The sequence below is a fragment of the Papio anubis genome, chromosome 17, assembly GCF_008728515.1.
Source record: "Papio anubis isolate 15944 chromosome 17, Panubis1.0, whole genome shotgun sequence".
NCBI classification, from domain to species: Eukaryota; Metazoa; Chordata; class Mammalia; order Primates; family Cercopithecidae; genus Papio; species Papio anubis.
Window position 1 is genome coordinate 46,610,581 of NC_044992.1, and position 20,027 is coordinate 46,630,607.

The 20,027-nt window shown below is 42.1% G+C and overlaps 1 protein-coding gene across 20 annotated transcripts in view; it reads left to right on the forward strand.

Moving 5' to 3' along the window:
• Positions 1–20,027, forward strand: part of CDK12 (cyclin dependent kinase 12) — a 109,065-nt gene that overhangs the window by 56,254 nt on the left and 32,784 nt on the right. For 11 of the 20 annotated variants that reach the window (XR_002517874.2, XR_002517873.2, XR_002517878.2 and 8 more), the window contains exons 10-14: positions 984–1,061; positions 2,710–2,826; positions 5,557–5,688; positions 10,283–10,494; positions 11,459–11,911. Coding sequence is in view for 9 of the 20 variants with exons in the window: in XM_021928294.2 (XP_021783986.1) it covers positions 984–1,061; positions 2,710–2,826; positions 5,557–5,688; positions 10,283–10,494; positions 11,459–11,911; positions 16,206–16,918 (1,705 nt within the window). In the remaining 11 variants the exon portion in view is untranslated. Of the gene's footprint in view, positions 1–983; positions 1,062–2,709; positions 2,827–5,556; positions 5,689–10,282; positions 10,495–11,458; positions 11,912–16,174; positions 19,620–20,027 lie in introns of those variants that run through there. The other 9 variants (XM_021928294.2, XM_021928296.2, XM_017950050.3 and 6 more) reach the window with 6 other exon arrangements.

The window sequence follows — 20,027 nt, forward strand, 5'->3', positions numbered from 1 at the left end:
CCAGGATGGTCTCGATCTCCTGACCTGGTGATCCGCCCGTCTCGGCCTCCCAAAGTGCTGGGATTACAGGCTTGAGCCACCGCGCCCGGCCCCTTATGCTCTTTTATAATCCCTTTCCTCTACCCATACCCTCCCATTACCAAGCAAACCACTGTTCTGCTTTCTGTCACTATATAGATTAATTTCTATTTCTAGAATTTTATACAAATGAAATTATATAGTATATACTGCCCCCACTCTTTTAATCAGCATAAATGATAAGAGATATATTCATGTTTTATTCACTAGATTCTACTAAAAATACAAAAAAATTAGCCGGGTGTGGTGGTGCATGCCTGTAGTCCCAGCTACTTGGCAGGCTGAGGCAGAGAATCACTTGAACCCAGGAGGCAAAGGTTATAGTGAGCAGAGATTGCGCCACTGCACTCCAGCCTGGGTAACAGAGTGAGACTCTTATCTCAAAAAATAAAACTAAAAAAGTCCAAGTGATCCTAGCTGATGACAGTAAATTATTTTCTTTGCAATACAGTGCCAAGAGGGCTATAGTATAATGCATCTTCTACAGAGCAGATTAATGACAAAAACGAATACAAACTTTATAGAAACTAACTACAGAGAGCATCCTTGTTTATTTATTTATTTTTTGTTAGTATTGTTCTTTAATTTTGAGCATCCTTGTAAAATTGTCTTTAGTTATTTCCTTAATTTACAATGGCATGATAGAAAAGGACTCTTGACTCCCTTTCTCTGTTCATAGAGTGTCCTTAATAGGTGACAAAAGTTTGATCTTCTGGCAAATTTAAATCCTTTATACTGTCTGTTTCACTGTAAGAAATATTTTCTCTTTGGAAACTCAGACACTGAAATTTGGGGCTAGTTATCTTTGTTGCAACTTGATACATTAATAATATAAAAAATTTTTGAGACACTTTAAATAGGCTCTAAGAATTTCTCTTCTGACCTCTCAATTTTACCTTTTCTAGATGTATTCTTGGGGAACTGTTCACAAAGAAGCCTATTTTTCAAGCCAATCTGGAACTGGCTCAGCTGGAACTGATCAGGTACAGCTGTACATGTGCTCTTGAGTGCCCAGGTGTGATAGGTAATCTCATCCTCCAGTTTCTAACACTTTCTAGTCATTCTGAATGAGTTTATGTTTCTTATGTCCAAGTAAGTTTCTCTTTACTCAGTCAGGTTTACCATATATTTTGTCATGGGCTATGCATATAAAGAAGTTTTATTTCATCTCATTTTTAGGTCTTACCTTGCATATTTTTTATTAGCTCTTCATATAAAAGCATACCATTTTTGGGATGGCCCTTCCATTCATAGCTCAGATTAGATTAAATTTATTCAGTAAACATTTATTGAGCCTGTTGTACAACAGATTACTTTTAACATTAAACTTTAGGATTCAGAGATAAAAAAGTACGTCCCTGCCTTCAAAGAATTTAGAATTTAGTAAGGTATATAGCAAGTAAATAGTTATGAAATACAACCTATAATAGAAAATTTGGGGAAGGCCCAGGATTGGGCTGGCATTTGGGCGGATTTTGTTTTGTTTTGTTTTTTCAATAAAATTAAAGGGAAGAATATAGCAGGTTAGTGTAGTGTTTTTTGTTTTTTGTTGTTTTTAAATAGAGAGTGTCTCACTTTACGCCACTGCACTCCACTCTAGGTGACAATCATAGTTCACTGCAGCCTCAAACTCCTGCACTCAAGTGATCCTCCCTCCTTACCCTCCTGAGTAGCTTGGACTACACCTGTAGTCCCAGCTATTTTTTCATTCATTTGTTTTGTAGAGACAGGGTCTCATTATGTTTGTTGCCTGGGCTTGAACTCCTGGGCTCAAACAGTCCTCCCGCCTTGACCTCCCAAAGTGCTGGGATTACACACATGAGCCACCACACCAGCCTAATGTAGACCTTTGTTTTTTTTTTTTTTTTTGAGACGGAGTCTCGCTCTGTCGCCCAGGCTGGAATGCAGTGGCGTGATGTCGGCTCACTGCAAGCTCCACCTCCCGGGTTCACGCCATTCTCCTACCTCAACCTCCTGAGTAGCTGGGACTACAGGCGCCTGCCGCCACCCCCATCTAATTTTTTTGTATTTTTAGTAGAGACAGGGTTTCACCATGTTAGCCAGGATGGTCTCGATCTCCTGATCTTGTGAGCTGCCCGCCTTGGCCTCCCAAAGTGCTGGGATTACAGGCGTGAGCCACCGCCCCCGGCCAATGTAGACATTTTTTAAAGGTGGTATGTAACTCAATTTTTTTTTTTTGTTATTTGGTAAACTGTCAATTATCTATCAAAATGTTCAGTCTTATACTTTCTTCTCATCTCACAGTTTACCCTATAGGGTTACTATAGGACCAACTTAGCCCTTTGTAATTAGTATTAACCGAACAGAACAAAACTGGTAATAAAAACCTGTATAGGGGGATCAAAACATTCCACAAATCCAAATAATGTGAATCATTTAGGATTATTATCCAAGTATGTTTTCTTTGCTCTATTATAACCAGTTCTTTCTGTTCTATTCCTTTCTGTCCTTAAAGCAGTAATATCATATTCTCCTTTCTTCATGCCCTCTAATGTAATAAGCAAAGATTCCCCAGACCTCAGGAGGTAATAATTACTGCTTCTGAAACCTCCAGAATTCATGATGCTGACTCACTCACTCTGTTGTTCTTGCTTTTTGCTTTGTTTTTAGCCGACTCTGTGGTAGCCCTTGTCCAGCTGTGTGGCCTGATGTTATCAAACTGCCCTACTTCAACACCATGAAACCGAAGAAGCAATATAGAAGGCGTCTACGAGAAGAATTCTCTTTGTGAGTTTGGGGAAAATGTTACATCTCGTTTCTGTGTCTGGCTGGTGTTGAGACTTGACTTTTTCCTGGTCTGGGGAATTAATGTCCCAATTTATCATGGCAACACAGTGTAGGAAAACATTTTAGTTTTGAGCAGTATATGAGTTTTATCATAGCCCTTTTGTAATTTTCTCTTCTGAAGGCTTTAGACAATAGAAAACCATTTTATTTTGAACAATATATAAATTTTCTCATAGCCTTCTTGATCTTCCCATGAGAAAAAGAGAATGGAACTGTTGCTTCATGGTTTTTTGTTTGTTTGTTTGTTTTTTTAAATTGAGACAGGGTCTTGCTCTGTTGTCCAGGCTGGAGTGCAGTGGCATGCTTAGGGCTCACTGTAGCCTTGACCTGCTGGGCTCAAGCAATCCTCCCACCTTAGCCTTCTTTTTTTTTTTTTTTTTTTTTTTTTTTTTGAGATAGTCTCACTTTGCTGCCCAGGCTGGAGTGCAGTGGTGTGAGCTCGGCTCACTGCAACCTCTACCCTCCGAGTTCAAGTGATTCTCCTGCCTCAGCCTCCCACATAGTTGGGATTACAGGCGCCTGCCACCACGCCCAGCTAATTTTTGTATTTTTAGTAGAGACGGGGTTTCACCATGTTGGCCAGGCTGGTCTTGAACTCCTGACTTTGTGATCCACCCACCTCCGTCTTCCAAAGTGCTAAGATTATAGGCATGAGCCACCGCGCCTGGCCCCACCTTAACCTTCTGAATAGCTGGGACCACAGGAAACTGCCACCACACCTGGCATTTTTTTTTTCCCCCTGTAGAGATAGGGTCTCCTAATGTTGCCCAGGCTGGTCTTGAGCTCCTGGGCTCAAGTGATCTTCCTGCTTCAGCCTCCCAAAGTGCTGGGCTTAAACTATGGGAGGCTAAGGCAGGAAGATCACTGGTTGTGCTACCACGCCAAGTGATCTGCCCGCCTCGGCCTCCCGAAGAGCTGGGATTATAGGTGCAAGCCACCACACCTGGCCAGAACTGACCATATTTTTACTTGTGTTATAGCACAGCATTTCTTGTTTGTTTGTTTGTTTGTTTTTGAGACGAGGTTTCGCTCTTGTTGCCCAAGCCAGAGTGCAATGGCATGATGTCGGCTCACTGCAACCTCTGCCTCCTGGGTTCAAGTGTTTCTCCTGCCTCAGCTTCCTGAGTAGCAGGGATTACAGGCACGTGCCACCACGCCCAGCTAATTTTTTTGTATTTTTAATAGAAACGAGGTTTCACCATGTTAGCCAGCCTGGTCTCAAACTCCTGATCTCAGATTATCCACCCACCTTGGCCCCTCAAAGTGCGGGGATTATAGGCATGAGCGACTGTGCCCGGCCCAGCATTTCTCTTTTTTTTTATTTTTTTGAGACGGAGTCTCACTCTGTCACCCAGGATGGAGTCCAGTGGTGCAATCTCAGCTCAGTGCAGGCTCCGCCTCCCGGGTTCACGCCATTCTCCTGCCTCAGCCTCCTGAGTAGCTGGGACTATAGGCGCCTGCCACCATGCCTGGCTAATTTTTGGTACTTTTAGTAGAGACGGGGTTTCACCGTGTTAGCCAGGATGGTCTTGATCTCCTGATCTTGTGATCCACCCGCCTCGGCCTCCCAAAGTGCTGGGATTATAGGCTTGAGCCACCACGCCTGTTCCCGGCCCAGCATTTCTTAAATCCTGTGTGGGAGCAAATCTGCTTGCTTGCGTTAGCCAACTTCCAACTTCCTTTCTTTGGTTTTACATGGAAATTCAAAGACTTTTTTTTTTTTTTTTTTTTTTTTTGAGACTGTCTCACTCTGTCTAGGTGTGATCTCACTGCAACCTCTGCCTCCTGGGTCCAAGCGATTCTCAGCCCTCCGAGGAGCTAGGATTACAAGCATGCGTCACCATGCCTGGCTAATTTTTTCTATTTTTAGTAGAGATGGGGTTTCACTTTGTTGGCCAGGCTGGTCCTGAACTCCTGACCTCAAATGATCCACTCGCTTCAGCCTCCCAAAGTGCTGGGTGGGACTATAGGCATGAGCCACCATTGCCCATCCCTTTTTTTTTTTTTTTTTTTAAAGAGATGGGCTCTTGCTCTGTTGCCCAGGCTAGAATGTAGTTGTGCAGTAAGAGCTCACTGCAGCTGGCCGGGCGCGGTGGCTCAAGCCTGTAATCCCAGCACTTTGGGAGGCCGAGATGGGCGGATCACAAGGTCAGGAGATCGAGACCATCCTCGCTAACACGGTGAAACCCCGTCTCTACTAAAAATACAAAAAAACTAGCCGGGCGAGGTGGCAGGCGCCTGTAGTCCCAGCTACTCGGGAGGCTGAGGCAGGAGAATGGCGTGAACCCGGGAGGCGGAGCTTGCAGTGAGCTGAGATCCGGCCACTGTACTCCAGCCTGGGCGGCAGAGCAAGACTCCGTCTCAAAAAAAAAAAAAAAGAGCTCACTGCAGCCTCAAATTCCTAGGCTCAAGTGATTCTCCATTGTCAGCCTCCCAAGTAGCTGAGACGACAGGGTGCACATTACTGCACCCACCTAATTAAAAATATATATATTTGTAGAAGTGAGGTCTCAGTATGTTGCCCAGGTTGATCTCAAACTTCTGGCCTCAAGCAGTCCTCCTACCTTGGCCTCCCAAAGTGCTGGAATTACAGGTGTGAGACCCTTTCACACAAAATTTGAGAACTGTAGGGTCATTGTGAACTTGTCCTTTCTGTGTTCTTTTCCATAGCATTCCTTCTGCAGCACTTGATTTATTGGACCACATGCTGACACTAGATCCTAGTAAGCGGTGCACAGCTGAACAGACCCTACAGAGCGACTTCCTTAAAGATGTTGAGCTCAGCAAAATGGCTCCTCCAGAGTAAGTGCTGGTAGCTGCGTTGTGACCCTAAACCTTCCCCTGGGCCTTAGAAGATGAGAAACTCATAAAAGAACCACAAATGCCCAATAAGACCCAAATGAAGAGGTGTCTTTGAGTATTATGGTTGAGGTTTTTTTTGTTTTATCTTTGTTTTTTTCTTTATATAAGTAATAGATTTAGCTTTGATGCTTGTTCTAATTTGACTCAAGCTGTCTTCTTTTGTCCCTGGATCTCCATCCCAGAATATTGTTCTGTAGAGCCTCTTTGAAAGTATTCCTTTTAGATTTTTGTGGGTTGGTTGGTTGGTTTATTTACTTATTTTTGAGATGGAGTCTTTCTCTGTCGCCCAGGCAGGAGTGCAGTGGCGCAACTCAGCTCACTGCAACCTCTGCAGGGTTCAAGCGATTCTCATGCCTCAGCCTCCCGAGTAAGTGGGACTACAGGCACACACCACCACACCTGGCTAATTTTTGTATTTTTAGTAGAGACAGGGTTACACCATGCTGGCCTGGCTGGTCTCTAATTCCTGACCTCAGGTGATCCACCTACCTCAGCCTCCCAAAGTGTTGGGATTACCGGCGTAAGCCACTGCGCCCTGCGTGTTTTTTTCTTTTTTGTTGTTGTTGTTGTTGTTTTGAGATGGAATCTTGTGCTCTGCCTCCTTCGCCTCCCATGTTCAAGCGATTCTCCTGCCTCAGCCTTGCGAGTAGCTAGGATTACAGGTGCCCACCACGATGCCCGGCTAATTTTTTTGTATTTTTGTTTTGTTTTGTTTTGTTTTGTTTTTTGAGACGGAGTTTCACTCTTGTTGCCCAGGCTGGAGTACAGTGGCGCAATCTCGGCTCATCACAACCTCCACTTCCCAGATTCAAGCGATTTGCCTGCCTCAGCCTCCCCAAGTAGTTGGGATTGCAGGCATACGCCACCATGCCTAGGTAATTTTGTGTTTTTAGTAGAGACAGGGTTTCTCCATGTTGGTCAGGCTGGTCTCGACCTCCTGACCTCAGGTGATCCACCCGCCTCAGCCTCCCAAAGTGCTGGGATTACAGGCATGAGCCACCGCGCCCGGCCATTTTTTTGTATTTTTAGTAGAGACAGGGTTTCACCATGTTGGCCAGGCTGGTCTTGAACTCCTACCCATCTTGGCCCCTCAAAGTGCTGGGATTATAGGTGTGAGCCACCACGCCTGGCCTGTTTGTTTGTTTGTTTTGAGATGGAATTTTACTCTTGGCATCTAGGCTGGAGTGCAGTGGCACAATACTGGCTTACCACAATCTCTGCCTCCTGGTTTCAAGTGATTCTCCTGCCTCCGCCTCCCAAGTAGCTGGGGTTACAGGCGCCTGCCACTATGCCCGGCTAATTTTTGTATTTTTAGTAGAGACGGGGTTTCACCACGTTGGCCAGGCTGATCTTGAACTCCTGGCCTCAGGTGGTCCGCCTGCCTTGGCCTCCCAAAGTGCTGGGATTATAGGTGTGAGCTACTGCTGTCAGCCTTTTTTGTTTTTTTCCAAGTCAGAGTGTCGCCCTGTCGCCCAGGCTGGAGTGCAGTGGCATGATCTCGGCTCACTGCAACCTCCACCTCCTGGATTCAAGTGATTCTCCTGTCTCAGCCTCCTGAGTAGCTGGGATTACAGGTGCAGGCTACCACACCCGACTAATTTTTTTTGTATTTTTAGTAGAGACAGGGTTTCACCATGTTGGCCAAGCTGGTCTCAGACTCCTGACTTTAGGTGATCTGCCTGCCTCAGCCTCCCAAAGTGTTGGGATTACAGGCATGAACCACCATTTTTTTTTTTTTTTCCTAATTGTAGAAATGGCGTCTCACAATGTTGCCCAGGCTGTCTCAAACTCCTGGGCTCAAGTGATTTTCCTGCCTCAGCCTTCCAAAGTCATGAGATTACAGCCAGGAGACACCACGCTTGGCCTCCTTCTGGTTTTTGCTTTTAACCATTCCTTCTGCTGCAATCATGCATATCTCTGGTGACCACGTATATCTCACACTTGCAGAGACAGTCCCAGTTTTGGGGGGTTTTTTTTTGTTAATATTTTTGAGACAGAATTTCACTCTTGTTGCCCAGGCTGTAGTGCAGTGGCGTGATCTCGACTCACCACAAGCATTTCTCCTGCCTCAGCCTCCCGAGTACCTGGGATTACAGGCATGCGCCCCCATGCCTGGCTAATTTTGTATTTTTAGTAGAGACAGAGTTTCGCCATATTGGTCAGACTGGTCTTGAACTCCCGACCTCAGGTGATCTGCCTGCCTCAGCCTCCGAAAGTGCTGGGATTACAGGCGTGAGCCACTGAGCCCGGCCGATAGATAGTCCCAGTTTTAAATGGTTTCCATCACTGCCAGTTTGTTTTTGTTTTTGTTTTTTTCTGAGACAAGATCTCTCACTCTGTCACCCAGGCTGGAGTGCAGTGGCGTAATCTCAGCTCACTGCAACCTCCACCTCCCGGGTTCAAGCGATTCTCGTGTCTCAGCCTCCTAAGTAGCTGGATTACAGGAGCCTGCCACCACAGCTGGCTAATTTTTATATTTTTATTAGAGACGAGGTTTCACCATGTTGGTCAGGCTTGTCTCCAATTCCCGACCTCAGGTTATTTGCCTGCCTCGGCCTCCCAAAGCGCTCTGATTATAGGCATGAGCCACCGCGCCTGGCCAGGTTACTGAATTTTGATGTAAGAAATAAGATCTTTCGGCCGGGCGTGGTCGCTTTTACTGGTAATCCCAGCACTTTGGGAGGCCAAAGTGGATGAATCACCTGAGGTCAGCAGTTCAAGAGAGCCTGGCCAACATGGTAAAACTCCATCTTTCCTAAAAATACAAAAAATTAACCAGGTGTGGTGGTGTGCACTTGTAGTCCTGGCTACTTGGGTGGCTGAGGGAGGAGAATCGCCTGAACTCAGGAGGTGGAGGTTGCAGTGAGCCGAGATTGTGCCAGTGCCTGCCTGGGCCATAGAGTGATACTCCATCTGAAAAAATTAAAGTAACATAAAAGAAATATGATATTTTGATGTGTCTCTATTTCATTAAAATCTTATGAATGCCTCTGTATTGTTTTGGAGCTTCATAGGTTCATATCCCACATTATAGCACATAAAAAGTCTTTTATCTGGCCTGATGCAGTTGCTCAACGCCTGTAATCCTAGCACTTTGGGAGGCTGAGGCAGGCAGATCACCTGAGATCATGAGTTCGAGACCAGTTTGGCCAACATAGTGAAACCTCGTCTCTACTAAAAAATACAAAAATTAGCCGGGTGTAGTGGCGTGTACTTGTAGTCCCAGCTACTCAGGGAGACTGAGGCAGGAGAATCACTTGAACCTGGGAGGAGGAGGTTGCAGTGAACCCAGATTGCACCACTGCACTCTAGCCTGGGCAACAGAGCAAGACTTTGTCTCAAAAGAAAAGGAAAAAAAGAGTCTTTTAGCTTTAATTTGTCACTGACAGTATTATAGCTTTAATGTCAAATTTTGGGGGTCGTTTTCTTACCTTAAGAAAGACTGCATGTCTTAAAAATGGATAGGATGTTAGTTCATGAGTAGGTAGTAACTAAATCTGATTGCTCCAAAGAAATGTCCAAATTCATGTATTTTTTTGAGACACACTCTTGTTCTGTTGCCCAGGCTGGAGTGCAGTGATGTAGTCTCGGCTCACTGCTGCCTCCACCTCTCGGGTTCAAGCAATCCTCCTGCCTCAGTCACCCTAGTAGCTGGAATTAACAGGCACACAACACCACACCTAGCTGATTTTTATATTTTTAGTAGAGACAGGATTTTACCATGTTGCCAGGCTAGTCTCGAACTCCTGACCTCATGATCCGCCTGCCTCTATCTCCCAAAGTGCTGGGATTACCGGCGTGAGCCACTGTGCCCAGCCAAATTCATTTATTACATTGGAATATTGATACATTGAATATGACTTGATATATCTAAGGGTTTTACTAAAATTTGGGAACTCCTATTATAGAGAGATTTTTGTAGTAAGATTTTATCTACTTGGTCTGGTTGTATGGGAAAGTCTGGAAAAATGTACTAAGTTATACGTAGTGCTGAACTCCACAGATGAACAAGTTGATATCTAGTCGTGGAAATTCTGTGGGCAGAAAGGGGAAAGAACTAGTCTGTGGTCCTCACAAACGAAATTACACATAAGTTGATTTTGCACAGAGATGTTTTGATCATGATACATGGTTCCATGGTTTAAGTCATCACCTTTCCTCGACCTTCTGTATACATTAACAAGCCATTTCTGTCCTCCTCTTTATTCCCTGCTGAAACTTGATCAATACAGTTCTCTTTTATTCTTGTTATGCCAAGGAAAGACAATATTTATATGGGAATTTATATAGCTAGTCTGTACCTAGTATTAGCAAGATCCTCCTTTCTCACTGTATAACTTTCTTGTACTTTTGTACTTTTATTTCCTCAGACTACCGTCTGCCATGACTTCTTTTACACTGCTGTTACCTACTTTTGTTTTCCTTATTCTTTACATTTCCCACAGTCTTTGCCTTCCCATTTTAATCCTTTGCTCTCCATTCATTCACTGCCGCATTCCCATACATATTTCCCCTTTGCTTTGTCTTTTTCCAGTCTCCCCCACTGGCAAGATTGCCATGAGTTGTGGAGTAAGAAACGGCGACGTCAGCGACAGAGTGGTGTGGTAGTGGAAGAGCCACCTGCATCCAAAACTTCTCGAAAAGAAACTACCTCAGGGACAAATGCTGAGCCTGTAAAGAACAGCAGCCCAGCACCATCTCAGCCTGCTCCTGGCAAGGTGGAGCCTGGGGCTGGGGATGCAATAGGTCAGTGCCAGAATGGGGACTTTGTGCTTTTACTAAGCGTATTTGGCAGGTTTTGAAGGTCAAGTGTAAGGATTCTGTGTGTGTGTCTGTGTTTTAGTTTTTGTCCAGTGAACCATTAAGAAAGAGGTTAATGTCCTCATTATGGGGAGAAGGAGATTAACCAAGTTTTGTACATATGGTCCAGAAAGTCTACAATGGATCATTTTCCTTTCCTGAAATATGTATGGAACACTGTATCTCAATTAAATGTGTGGCATAAATCAGTGAATTAGGTAAGCCAAATTTAATTTAAGGTTAGTTCACCCATGACTTTCTAACACACATAATTTAGAGCCTTGTTTATATTAGATTTGATAAGACCTTCATAGAATCTAATCATGTTAAATTACAATAGCTGAATGTTGTTCTGTAGACTTATTTTGATCTAAATGTATCTGAAGCTATGTCATATTGAACTATTACAACAAAGTAGTTCTCCTGTTTTATGACCAATTCTTCGGAACAAAAGATACTCTTTTCTGGTTCACTTTCCCTTCCCTCTTCACTTACAGCAGTGGTTCTCAATACTGGCTATACATTGGAATCATCCAGGAAGCTTTAAAAACAATTATGCCCATCTAAGGATGGGTCCTGAGGCATCTGAATAGGAGAGATTTTAAAATCTCTCCTGGTAATTCTGATGTACAGTAAGGGTTGAAAAATCACAGACCTTGAAAAATACAGGTAAAATGGAGTCACTTTTATGCATAGTCCAGAGATGTTTTAGTTATTAGTGCTTGTATTTTTTAAGGGAAAGCATAAAGAATAACAAACTGTGTCATGACATTTTAAGGCATGAAAAATGAGACATTTAAAATGAAAACTTCATTTTTTGGATATTGTAAGTTGTTGTTGCCAGTTGCAGAAGGCAAAGGGTCGTTGGCCTGTCTCATCCTCTTATATTGGCTTCACTGTCTTTCCACAGGCCTTGGTGACATCACACAACAGCTGAATCAAAGTGAATTGGCAGTGTTATTAAACCTGCTGCAGAGCCAAACCGACCTGAGCATCCCTCAAATGGCACAGCTGCTTAACATCCACTCCAACCCAGAGATGCAGCAGCAGCTAGAAGCCCTGAATCAATCCATCAGTGCCCTGACGGAAGCTTCTTCCCAGCAGCAGGACTCAGAGACCATGGCCCCAGAGGAGTCTTTGAAGGAAGCACCCTCTGCCCCAGTGATCCTGCCTTCAGCAGAACAGACGACCCCTGAAGCTTCAAGCACACCAGCTGACATGCAGAATATTTTGGCAGTTCTCTTGAGTCAGTTGATGAAAACCCAAGAGCCAGCAGGCAGTCTGGAGGAAAACAACAGTGACAAGAACAGTGGGCCACAGGGGCCCCGAAGAACTCCCACAATGCCACAGGAGGAGGCAGCAGGTAAACAGACCGGTCATGAATCTCATTGAGCTCAGGTGCTGTTTATACCCTCTTAAAAATATCTTAACATTTTTTTCCCCCACATCAATGGCCTTGGTTTCAGTTATTCTGTAACCTAGTCTACAGGAAAACATAGCACCAAGTAATGTATTTCTTGCTTGGCTTCTTTTATTTAAGTCTCAGAGCTTCCCAAAGCACCTTTCCTATATTGATTGTTTTTCCACTTCCTAGGAGATAGGTAAGTAAAGCCCCTGTGTTCTAACCAACGAAACCACAGCCATAGCTAGTGATGCATCTTGAACCATACATCTTGAACTGTGTGTGCTGGCCAGCTAATCCTAGCACTTGGAAATCTGACTTCCAAACAAACCATTATCAGACTATACTTCTTTACCTCCAGTGGAGTGGATGCTGAATGCCAGTCTTTCCTGGAAGATACAATCAAGAAAACCCTAATAAAATATCATTGTTAATTTCCTGAAGAATAATTTGGGAATATTTCTAAGTAGATAATTAACACTATACATTTCTTTTCCCTAAAATAATAGTATATAAGAACAATTCCTTTAAATCTGTTTCTAATAGAAGCAATTGAATGGACCCCAGATCAGGAAGTGAGTATATTATAAAGAAAAAAAGGAAAATGGGGATAAGTTATACTTTAATCTCACATGACCATAGTGTGCAATTTATTAGAGGAAAAAGCATTTTAAATTTTTAAATTCTGATTCACAGTGTATTTGCAAAATCTTTACTTATGTGAAAGTGTTTTTAATTCCTTGGAAATTCTCACTGCCCATGAAGACCCCATGAATTGGGGAATAAGAAGAGGCTCGAGGGCTGAAGAGGTATACTAATCTTCAACTTTAGGGTCCTATATTCACATTTCATATGAGGTGTGGTGCAGAAAGTATATATTTTAAGGCCTGGCCTATGGCCAGAAATTGTTGTATTTACTTTTTAGAGGAAAGTGTAGAAATGTCATAACTAATTATTGCAGTCACCCCTGGATTATTCAGTTGGTGCCTCTACAGTGGCTCACTTGGTATTATTTCTCCCCTGCTGTCTCTATTTGGCCATTTCACTGTTAATTAGCACTTCCACCAGAGGGCAGACTGTATAAGCCAGAGAAAGTGACAGCCTATTAATTTGGCTGCTGTTTTGCTATTCTGTACTTATTGGGAAGGGTGATTAGTTGAAATCAAATGAGTAAAATGAAGTTTTTGTTTTTGTTTTTGGAGGCAGAGTTTTACTCTGTTGCCCAGGCTGAAGTAAAATGGCATGATCTTGGCTCACTGCAATCTCTGCCTCCTGGGTTCAAGCAATTCTCCTGCCTCAGCCTCCCGAGTAGTTGGGATTACAGGCATCCACCTCCACACTGAGTTGATTTTGTATATTTAGTGGAAATGAGGTTTTACCATGTTAACTAGGCTGGTCTCGAACTCCCAACCTCAGGTGATCTACCCGCCTCGGCCTCCCATAGTGCTGGGATTACAGGCTTGAGCCACTACCCCTGGCCTGAAGTTTTAAATTTATTTTTACATTTCAATAATACATCCTTATTGTTGTCAATCCTAAAAGTCTGTACTTTTTTCTGTTTGTCTGTTTTGAGACAGAGTTTCTCTCTGTCGCCCAGGCTGGAGTGCAATGGCGCAATCATGGTGCACTGCAACCTCTGCCTCCCAGGTTCAAGCAATTCTCCTGCCTCAGCCTCCCAAGTAGCTGGAATTACAGGCACCCACCACCACGCCCAGCGAATTTTTTTGTATTTTTAGTAGAGACGGGGTTTCGCTGTGTTGACCAGGCTGGTCTTGAACTGCTGACCTCAGGTGATCCACCTGCCTTGGCCTGCTAAAGTGCTAGAATTACAGGTGTGAACTACCACGGCCCGGCCAAAAGTCTGTACTTTTAAGGATTGACAACATTGATATTTTAAAGATAACAATATGATTTATAATTCACATTTTATTTTTAATTCCTTTAAGAAGTTTTATTAGGCTTACTTTAATAAGTTTTTTTTTTTTTTTTTTTTGAGATGGAGTCTCGCTCTGTCACCCAGGCTGGAGTGTAGTGGTGTGATCTCAGCTCACTGAAAACTCTACCTCCCAGGTTCAAGCGATTCTCCTGCCTCAGCCTCCCAAGTAGCTGGGATTACAGGCATGTGACACCAGGCCTGGCTAATTTTTTTGTATTTTTAGTAGAGACGGGGTTTCACCTTGTTGGCCAGGCTGGTCTCTAACTCCTGACCTCAAGTGATCTGCCTTCCTTGTTCTCGCAAAGTGCTGGGATTACAAGCATGAGCCACCATGCCCAGCCTTTGCTACCTTGGTATCGAATTTTTATTTTATACATATGAAAGAATTTGACCTCAAGAGTTAGTTCTGTTGAAACATATTTAGGCTATTTACATAAAAGGCAAAGTTTGAATACAAAAAAATGGCGTAGCTGGAAGAATGTAAGTTTAGATTATCTCACTTTTACAGTTATACATTTTTAAGTTATTTGACCTCAGTATTAAAAAAACCTCATGTTCCATTTTATGTGTAGTCCAGAAATACTTTTAAAAATAACTGGTACAGTGATGTCCTTATATAGAGAGTGTCGAAAGCAAAAGGCTCTGAAATCTATCATTACTTGTAGTACAGTTAGCCCTCCTTTTTCAGCATGTCTATTCTCCATGTTCAAAATTTTCCATGGCTAATTTTTTGTCTTTAAATTCATTTCCCCTGCCACCCTGTCAACCAGCCAATCAGTCAACAAGTAACTTGTGTGGGTACTATACATAGGGTCACCAGTTCATTCCTGAACTGTCCCAGTTTTAAAGCTGAACACTGACAACCTGGAAAACCCCCTCAGTCCCAGACAAACTGGGACTGTTGGTCACCTTGCTTGGATGTTACATGTAGCACCTGACCATCTTTTGTACTGTACGACCTTACAATTATGTAGTGTTTTCAGAGTACTTTCATCTGCATACTAAGGGAATACAAACTTATTTACTGATTGTCTTTGCAGAATATAATTAAGGTAAATATGCTACAGAAATATCTAATTATAACTAAAAACTCTTTTTGGCTTGCTTTGAGTAATGACTTTACATCACAGCTTAGATAATGGAAGAATGACTATATATATATATATTTTTTTAAAAATATGCTTCCATAGGGAAAAGAAAAATCGGTCATTTGGAAGCTATCCCAAAACTTAAATCTTTTCTTCAGCAGGATGACTCTCAATTTTCTAAAGGCATTGTTCCGACCATACTTCTGTCTCAGTGGTTTTCTATGTCCTCAAACTCATACCATGTTACATCTCTCCTCTCCTGCCTTGGCAGGAGTTCATTATCAGACAATGTTTATCATGCCTAAGCACATTTATGCAGCAGTGGAAAAAGAAAGTCTGGGGAAGTAGTTCAAGAAAGACAAAAGATCTTTGTAAAGACAGATTATAGTATGAATTTAATACATTTCTAAATTCTCAGTTCTTGTCACTGTCTCCAAGATAAACAGATGTTTATCAACAGTTCATTCTGCATGACACTGCTATAGTGATTTTTTTTTTCATAGCATGGGAAAAAAATGCAGTAGATGGGAAAACAAAATAGAAAATTATGATAGAAATTACTTTAGTCTTTAAAATTACTGTAACATAGGAAGCTGAATGATAATATGGTAGTTAAAATCCTTTCAGACTATGATTTTGGGGAGAGGTGACTAAAGTTTGGAGAAGCAAGTGTATTTTTATACATGACAGTAATGAAAACTTTTTACTTTATTTTATCTCTCCTGTATATTCTTTAAGTTTTATTTCAGGTTAACCTATGTCATCAAACATTCTGTAAAATGTGTTAGCCAAGTCCACACAGGGTCTCTGTTGTACAGCAAGATTATGTCCTAGAAATGTGACCACAGCATGTATATTGTTCCCTCTTATCTTCCTTCCTTCTGCTTTGTTTTAATGTTTCCATCTAACAGCAAAAAGGGGCAGGGAGTCTACCAGCAGCCTACATATTAGTTCTTTAAAGGAAGGAAATGGAGGAAATCTCAGATAAAAATCAGGATAATCATTTGAAACATACGATATTTTTACACTAGCTGTTAGATCCAGAATGCAACTGTTTTACTTTTAATCACTTGATTTACGTATAATTGCAATTTCCTGATCCCAAGATTTTATTCTTTATATATCTGGTTACTTATATTGATATTTGTTTATGTTGCGCAGTGTGTGTGTTTGTGTTTATAATCACATGTGCTTTTTAAGATGGTGTTTAAAAGAAGTAACCCTTCCACAGCATGTCCTCCTCACATTCTTCCACCAGAGAAGAGGCCCCCTGAGCCCCCCGGACCTCCACCGCCGCCACCTCCACCCCCTCTGGTTGAAGGCGATCTTTCCAGCGCCCCCCAGGAGTTGAACCCAGCCGTGACAGCCGCCTTGCTGCAACTTTTATCCCAGCCTGAAGCAGAGCCTCCTGGCCACCTGCCACATGAGCACCAGGCCTTGAGACCAGTGGAATACTCCACCCGACCCCATCCAAACAGGACTTACGGAAACACTGATGGGCCTGAAACAGGGTTCAGTTCCATTGACACTGATGAACGAAACTCTGGTCCAGCCTTGACAGAATCCTTGGTCCAGACCCTGGTGAAGAACAGGACCTTCTCAGGCTCTGTGAGCCACCTTGGGGAGTCCAGCAGTTACCAGGGCACAGGGTCAGTGCAGTTTCCAGGGGACCAGGACCTCCGTTTTGCCAGGGTCCCCTTAGCGTTACACCCGGTGGTCGGGCAACCATTCCTGAAGGCTGAGGGAAGCAGCAATTCTGTGGTACATGCAGAGACCAAATTGCAAAACTATGGGGAGCTGGGGCCAGGAACCACTGGGGCCAGCAGCTCAGGAGCAGGCCTTCACTGGGGGGGCCCAACTCAGTCTTCTGCTTATGGAAAACTCTATCGGGGGCCTACGAGAGTCCCACCAAGAGGGGGAAGAGGGAGAGGAGTTCCTTACTAACCCAGAGACTTCAGTGTCCTGAAAGATTCCTTCCCTATCCATCCTTCCATCCAGTTCTCTGAATCTTTAATGAAATCATTTGCCAGAGCGAGGTAATCATCTGCATTTGGCTACTGCAAAGCTGTCCGTTGTATTCCTTGCTCACTTGCTACTAGCAGGCGACTTATGAAATAATGATGTTGGCACCATTTCCCCCTGGATGGGCTATAGCCAGAACATTTACTTCAACTCTACCTTAGTAGATACAAGTAGAGAATATGGAGAGGATCATTACATTGAAAAGTAAATGTTTTATTAGTTCATTGCCTGCACTTACTGATCAGAAGAGAGAAAGAACAGTTTCAGTTTTGAGATGGCTCAGGAGAGGCTCTTTGATTTTTAAAGTTTTGGGGTGGGGGGTTGTGTGTGGTTTCTTTCTTTTGAATTTTAATTTAGGTGTTTTGGGTTTTTCCTTTAAAGAGAATAGTGTTCACAAAATTTGAGCTGCGCTTAGGCTTTTGCTATAAGGGAAACAGAGTGGCCTGGATGATTTAAATAAATGTTTCTTTCTTCTCCACCATCTCACATTTTGCTTTTAAGTGAACACTTTTTCCCCATTGAGCATCTTGAACATACTTTTTTTCCAAATAAATTACTCATCCTTAAAGTTTACTCCTCTTTGACAAAAGATATGCCCTTCTCCCTGCACATAAAGCAGGTTGTAGAAAGTGGCATTCTTGGGCAAGTAGGTAGACTTTACCCAACCTCTTTCCTTTTTTGCCCACATATGCTGTCTCTCTCTCTTTCACGCTCACTCTCTCGCTTGCTTGCTCACTCTCACTCTCGCTATTTCTCTCTCTTTGAGGCATTTGTTTGGAAAAAATCGTTGAGATGCCCAAGAACCTGGGATAATTCTTTACTTTTTTTGAAATAAAGGAAAGGAAATTCAGACTCCTACATTGTTCTCTGTAACTCTTCAATTCTAAAATGTTTTGTTTTTTAAACAAAAACATGTTCTGATGGGGAAGTTGACTTGTAAGTGTGGACAGCTTGGACGTTGCTGCTGAGCTGTGGTTAGAGATGATGCCTCCATACCTAGAGGGCTAATAACAGCATTTAGCATATTGTTTACACATATATTTTTATGTCAAAAAAAAAAAAAAAAACTTTCAAACAGAGCATTGTGATATTGTCAAAGAGAAAAACAAATCCTGAAGATACATGGAAATGTAACCTAGTTTAGGGTGGGTATTTTTCTGAAGATACATCAATACCTGACCTTTTTTAAAAAAATAATTTTAAAACAGCATACTGCGAGGAAGAACAGTATTGACCTGTCCACATCCCAGCATGTGTACCCTGCCAGTTCTTATAGGGATTTTCCTCCAAAGAGATTTGGATTTGATTTTGGTAAAAGGGGTTGAACTGTGCTTCCAGGCAAGAACTTTGCCTTATCATAAACAGGAAATGAAAAAGGGAAAGGCTGTCAGGGTGGGATAATTTGGGAGGCTTCTCATTCTGGCTTCTATTTCTATGTGAGTACCAGCATATAGAGTGTTTTAAAAACAGATACATGTCATATAATTTATCTGCACAGACTTAGACCTTTAGGAAACATAGGTTAGCCCCCTTTTACAAAGACAAAGCAAACATGCTTCATCATCTTCGAGGGTAGTTTTCAAAACTCAAGTTTCATGTTTCAATGCCAAGTTCTTATTTTAAAAAATAAAATCTATAAGAGAAAGGGGCATTACTTTAAAAAAGAAAAAAAAAAAACTTTAAAGAAATGAAAGAAGAACCCTCTTCAGATACTTACTTGAAGACTGTTTTCCCCTGTTAATGAGAAATAGGTAGATATCGGTGTGTGTATTTCTTTATTATTCTCTGGTTTTTGATCTGGCCTTGCCTGCAGGGCCAAACACTGATTTGGAAAGAGAACCTTCTAGCCATTTTGGCATTGATGGCTTTTTTATACCAGTGTGTCCAGTTAGATTTACTAGGCTTACTGACATGCTATTGGTAAATTGCATTAAAGTTCATCTGAACCTTCTGTCTGTTGACTTCTTAGTCCTCAGACATGGGCCTTTGTATTTTAGAATATTTGAATTTGAGTTATTGGGCCCCACTCCCTGTTTTTTATTAAAGAACTTGAGCCTGGGATACTTTCAGAAGTATCTGTTCAATGAAAAAAAGTTGGTTTCCCGTCAAATATGAATAAAATTATCTATATATTTTCATTGTATTTTGGTTATCAGCAGTCATCAATAATGTTTTTCCCTCCCCTTTCCCACCTCTTATTTTTAATTATGCCAAATATCCCAAATAATATACTTAAGCCTCCATTCCCTCATCCCTACTAGGGAAGGGGATGAGTGTATGTGTGAGTGTATGTGTATGTATGATCCCATCTCACCCCCACCCCCATTTTGGGAGTCTTTTAAAATGAAAACAAAGTTTGGTAGTTTTGACTAGTTCTAAAAGCAGAGGAAAAAAAAACTTATTTAAATATCCTGGAATCTGTATGGAGGAAGAAAAGGTATTTGTTAATTTTTCAGTTATGTTATCTATAAACATGATGGAAGTAAAGGTTTGGCAGAATTTCAACTTGACTATTTGAAAATTACAAACCCAAGTAATTCCATTCAAAAGTGGTTTTCGTTTTGTTTTGTTTTAATTATTGTACAATGAGAGATATTAAGTCTATTAAATACATTATTTTGAACAGATGAGAAATCTGATTCTGTTCATGAGTGGGAGGCAAAACTGGTTTGACCGTGATCATTTTTGTGGTTTTGAAAACAAATATATTTGACCCAGTTTCCTTAGTTTTTTCTTCAGCTATCCATAGGAACGATAAATATTTGAAAGCAACATCAAATCTATACGTTTAAAGCAGGGCAGTTAGCACAAATTTGCAAGTAGAACTTCTATTAGCTTATGCCATAGACATCACCCAACCACTTGTATGTGTGTGTGTATATATAATATGCATATATAGTTACCGTGCTAAAATGGTTACCAGCAGGTTTTGAGAGAGAATGCTGCATCAGAAAAGTGTCAGTTGCCACCTCATTCTCCCTGATTTAGGTTCCTGACACTGTATTCCTTTCTCTCTCTTGTTTTTGACCCC